Source organism: Trichechus manatus, unplaced genomic scaffold, assembly GCF_000243295.1.
Source record: "Trichechus manatus latirostris isolate Lorelei unplaced genomic scaffold, TriManLat1.0 scaffold00056, whole genome shotgun sequence".
Taxonomy (NCBI): Eukaryota; Metazoa; Chordata; class Mammalia; order Sirenia; family Trichechidae; genus Trichechus; species Trichechus manatus.
The window spans coordinates 9,492,150-9,497,621 of record NW_004443992.1 but is presented as its reverse complement, the minus strand read 5'-3'; the positions used below and the strand labels follow the sequence as shown (position 1 = coordinate 9,497,621).

At 57.6% G+C, this 5,472-nt stretch overlaps 1 protein-coding gene across 1 annotated transcript; it reads right to left on the bottom strand.

The window, feature by feature from the left end:
* Positions 1-321: 321 nt before the first annotated feature.
* On the bottom strand, positions 322-3,408 carry FZD7 (frizzled class receptor 7). Its single transcript, XM_004378231.2, has one exon. It carries the CDS (start codon positions 3,349-3,351, stop codon positions 1,627-1,629), a length of 1,725 nt encoding a protein of 574 aa, XP_004378288.1. The 5' UTR covers positions 3,352-3,408; the 3' UTR covers positions 322-1,626.
* Between the last annotated feature and the right edge of the window lie 2,064 nt (positions 3,409-5,472).

Sequence of the window (5,472 nt, the reverse complement as noted above, 5' to 3'; positions counted from 1 at the left end):
AGTAAAGGTTAGTTCCCATGACTCTCTGCTCAGCTTTAGACCATAATGCAAAAGAATCAGTTTTATTACAGAAAAAAAAGTATATGATTTAAGATTAATAAATTTAAGTCATCCAGCACATTTCAAAGAACTCCAGAATTACTTTGAATTTTACCTTCTTTTAATGATTTTCCTTAAAAATGGGGCCCATAGTTCCAACTTTCCTCTTCATTCACTATCACCATCTCTGCAGATCACCTTCCCACCCAACCACAAAGACAGGGTCAGCATACACGTGTTTTGCAAACAGATGTATGGAACTAAGAAAACAGGACAAAACGGTTCTTTACTTTTTTTTTTAAATTTCCTTTATTATAAGGCTGAAGGCATTATGCTTTTCCTTTTATCTTGAAGGATTCAAACTGGAGGAAGAAAAAAAAAAGAAAACCTAAATACAGGCCTATAGATATTTAAAAAAAAAAAAAAATGGAGAAATTTCCACGACCATTTTAACCAATCGTGTTCTGAATTAAATTTATTTAAAACAAAACCCAACAACCAAACCTCTTCCATTTTCTTTAGCCAAGTCAGAACCTCTGACTTAGTAAAGTATGAAAGCACACTGTCCTTCACTTTTCCTTAAAAAGGAATGTTTACCTCAACCAAATTAACATCCAAAGGGAAACCTCAGATTTGTGCTTCTTTGCCTATAAAAGTTGCTGTTTTCACAGTTACGCCTTTCCACAGGGGGACACTTTTGTTTTCTCTTTTGTCTCTTACAACAAAGACGGGGGAAAATGCATTCCTGTTTTGAAAAGCAACAAGTCATCACTCCTTTCCAGGGTATTAAACCCAATAAAACACCATTCTTTCTTCTGCCTTCCCCAGAAAATTAAAAAGTAGCAGAAATACCTACGACTTGTCTCCTCTGTCTCATCTCGAAATATTATCATTTCTTTCGCATCCCCACATTAGGATTCTAGGAGGCAGGCCTCCCAAGACTTCCAAATGCTGATTTTACAAGACTTGAAAGGGCTGGGGGAGGAAAAACAGGCGGGAGGGGGCCCGGAGGAGAGACTGTAACGTCTGACCCTGGAAATTAACCCATCTGGGCTCCAGTTTGGCCCCAGTGAAAAGAGATTATGGTTTGACCACCGCTTGACAAGGACACCGCAGGGAGTCCTCCCTCTTCCCAACAAAGAGGCCGCCGCAGACAGAGCTGTACCTTTCACCCGGGCCTCACAGGCGTGAGGACAGGCCACTTTCCATGCAGCGAAGGAACCGCTCACGGCTCCATTGCAGCCCCTGCGCCGGGAAGAACTCGCAGCAGTCTCTGCAGCTCTGTTTTCTCGATAGGCCCCACAATCGGCCCGTACCTTACATGATTAACATCATCATATCGTCACATCAAGATTCTGCAAGTCTTTATGCCAGAAATCTATTCACCTAACCCGCCTTTCCACCCAGGCCTCCTTTCCCAACCCACCCTGGGCCCCAAATCTGCAACTGACTTCTCTCTTCCAGGTCACATTGCTCAGTGGCGGCGGCGGAGGTTACAGACAGAAACCCCCCACCCAGCAGTTCTGTTCCTACCGCGCCTCTCCCCCTGCCAGGGGGTGAGGGAAGGGGTGGGGGAAGGGCCAGGGCTCATACCGCAGTCTCCCCCTTGCTGCTGTGGCTGAGTCTGTGGTAGAAACGGCGCCACGACTGCAGGGTCTTGCCCGACCAGATCCAGAAGCCAGTGGTGATGCCCACGATCATGGTCATTAGGTACTTGATCATGAAGACGGTGAAGTCGGGGCTCATGGGCGGAAAGTGGCCGGGCGGGCAGGGCACGGCGTAGCTCTTGCACGTTTGCAGGAGCCAGGTGCGCTCCCAGTGCTCGCGGAAGGCCTGCTCGTAAAAGTAGCAGGCCAGCACGATGGTGGCTGGCACCGTATAGAGCACGCTAAAGACGCCGATGCGCACCATGAGCTTCTCCAGCTTCTCGGTTTTGGTGCCGTCGTGCTTCATGATGGTGCGGATGCGGAAGAGAGACACGAAGCCAGCCAGCAAGAAGGACGTACCGATAAAGAGGTAGACAAACAGGGGTGCCAACACGAAGCCCCGGAGCGCGTCCACGCTCGACAGGCCCACGTAGCACACTCCGCTGAGCAGGTCCCCGTCCACCTGGCCCATGGCCAGAATGGTGATGGTCTTGACGGCGGGCACGGCCCACGCGGCCAGGTGGAAGTACTGCGAGTTGGCCTCGATGGCCTCGTGGCCCCATTTCATGCCGGCCGCCAGGAACCAGGTGAGCGACAGGATGACCCACCAGATAGAGCTAGCCATGCCGAAGAAGTAAAGCACCATGAAGAGGATGGTGCAGCCCTCCTTCTTGGTGCCCTGCGCCACCGTGCGGTAGCCATCATCCGAGAAGCGCTCCACGCACACGGCGCGGTCCTCCAGCAGGAAGCCGGCCACGTGTGCCAAGGCCACCATGAAGTAGCAGCCGGACAGGAAGATGATGGGCCGCTCAGGGTAGCTGAAGCGCCGCATGTCCACCAGGTAGGTGAGCACCGTGAAGAGCGTCGAAGCGCAGCACAGCACCGACCACACGCCCACCCAGAGGCGGGCGAAGCGCCTCTCCTCCTCCTTGAAATACATGAGGCCGTTGGCGCGGCCCGGCTCGCACGGGGCACCGCAGTCGCGCTCGCCCAAGAAGCGGTAGCCCAGGTAGGGGGGCACTTTGAGCTGTCGAGGGCACGAGAAGGGGAAGGCGGCGCGGCCCCTGCCGTCTGCGGCCCCCGGGGACAGCGCGGTGAAAGGCAAGTCGGGCAGGTAGGGCGCGGTGGGGTAGGCCGTGGGGCCGCCGCCGGGGCCCCCGGAGCCGTCCGACGTGTTCTGGCCCACGCAGATCTCGCCCGCGCCGTGCACCGGGAAGTTCTCGCAGCGCAGCCGCTCCGGCCACTGGAAGCCGAACTTGTTCATGAGCGCCTCGCAGCCCTGGCGGGCGCGCTCACACAGAGAACGGCACGGCGGGATGGCCTGCTCGAGGACGGTGCACACAGGCGCGTACATGGAGCACAGGAAGAAGCGCAGTTCCGGCGAGCACTGCACCTTCACCAGCGGGTAGAACTGGTGCACCTCGAGGCCCGCGTCCTCTTGGTTCGTGTGGCCCAGCAGGTTGGGCAGGATGGTCTGGTTGTAGGCGATGTCCGTGCACAGCGGGATGGAGATGGGCTGGCAGAAGCCGTGGTCTGGCACCGAGATGCCCTTCTCGCCGTGGTACGGCTGCGCCCCGGCGCCCGCGGGCAGCGCGCCCAGCAGCGCCAGCACCAGGGCGCATAGGCCCAAGAGTGAGCGCGGCGCGGCCGCGCCCGGGCCCCGCATCGCCAGCCGCGGGGGTGCAGCGGCGCTCTCAGCCGGAGAAGCGCGACGAGGCGGCTGGGAGAGTCTTGGATCCGCGGAGGCAACGCCGCGCCCGGCGCATGAGAATCCTCCCGGCGCCGGGGCCGGGCCGTGGGCGGCGCGGAGACCAGAGAGCTGCCGCCGGGGTGCCTGCGCCGCGGGGGCGAGGCCGCCTGCTGCGGGGGCGTCGCAGTCGTCTCCGCCCAGCACTCGTCCGGCCGCCTGGGCCAAGGGCGCCGAGAGAAGCTGCCTTACCCTCCCTGCCGAGACGTAACGGTGCGGCTTTCTCTGTGGCGAGGAGCAACAAGCGTCTCCGGTTACCCTTCAAAGTTTGCCCAAGTCTCTGGACCCCCAGCGCACAGTAACGCGCACGCTCCCCACACCACGTCCGTCCCCGCCAGGCGAGAGCCCGGCGCCGCCGCCTGATCTCGGGGGCCGCCGCCTCGGCGCTGCTGCTCCGCCTCCTCCTCCTCCTTCGCCTCCTTCTCAACTCTCTGCTCCTTCTTCAGCCCCAAAAGGTCGGCCCCAAGTTTCAGCCAAACGGCTGATTCTCGCTAAGAGTCCGATCGGCGCCTTGGAGCCGAGAGCTCCGCAACTTCTTTTTAGAACTCCTGTTACACTGCGTCCGAAGCTGCGAAGCCCCCGCGCCTGCGGCCTGGCCCGGCCTCTCCAGCCCCGCGCAGCCCTCGTCCGGCCGCCGCCGCCGCCCGCCGGGAGGAGCGCCGAGTAACGCCTCGGAGTCGCGCAACTCCGCAGAAAAACCTTTCGGCTCACAGGGATCCAGGCCGCCCCGCCCCCTCCCTCTCCCCCCATTCACAAACCACTCCGGGGCGGGACCTCGAGTCCCCGGGCGACCCAATGGCAGCCTTTGTTTTCTCTGGAGTCGCCTTCGGATTGGGTGGAAGTCGGAAGGGGCGGGAGAGGGAACGTGGGAGGCGGTGTCTGCAGCGCTTTGGGCGGATTCCTGAGGGGAGGAGCGGGGGTTGGGAGGAAAAAGTTAGAAAAAACTTTTACTCTGAATTCTCTGTGGGGGGAAAAACGCACCAGAAAGGGAATTTACTTGAAAGATTTGTTCTTCTTCCGGCTACACTAAAATACGCATTCCTGAGCCGAAGGGGGCATTCGTGAAAAGGGTTTTGAGGGGAGAAGCTGAAAATAGCGCAGCGCCTCGGAGAGAATTGACTCGGAGTCACGTTTGCTGCCCGGCCAAAAAATGCTGGCTTTAGCTGGGGGTTTTGGGTAGCCGATGTCTTTAATGTGGGGTTTGGTACGAGGCGAGAAGTGGTGCGCCTTGCGGGTCGCTTTTCTCTCCCAGACTCAAGCAGACCACGTGAGGCCACAATATCTCGCCTCCGGGATTCCCCAGTTCTAAAGAGGAAGAAGGGCTGCCTCGGTGGAGAAATCAGATTCGGGCAGAGGGGCCGACTTAGGCGCGAGGGAGTGCAGAACCTTCGGCGAGGACTGGGCCCGGGGGTTCCCGGCCCCCCGCCACCCTGCCAGCCCACACGGCCCAGGGGCTGGGTTGCTGGTGTGGCTCTAGCGAGGTTATAAGAAGACTAGGACAGTGTTTGAGAGAAATAGTTATAAAAGTAACCTGAGACCGAGTGCCGAGGAGCATTGTACGATTTAAACCGCGTCTTCGACTGCCCTGTTTTCCTAAGTTTGCGACGTGTGGCCGTTTGGGATCCTATCTTCGTTGCAAGAGCAATTATTTGACCCTCCTTTTGGAATCTTGCGTAGGAAAGTTGTAATGCGTGTTATAAATAGGGCCAGCTGCGGCTGCTAATTAAGGAGTTTTCAAACCACAAAGAGGGGTTATCCTCGTTCTGGGGTAGCGTTTTCTGATTGGCAAGCGTTCCTTTGTTCTTGGTCACATCTTTGCCCCGCTCCAGGCGCTGGGCGCTCGCGCGCGCTCTCGGGCTATCCCCGGCAAGGTCAGAAGTTACCGGGGGCTTCTCTCCTCTCACCTCCCTGCGTAGCGAGAAATACCATGAATTCCCATGTAGGAAAGTGACATGTTGAGAAAGGAAGGAGAAATCAGTCTCTTTCTCTGTTGCGCGCGCGCACACACACACTCACACACACACACACACACACACACAC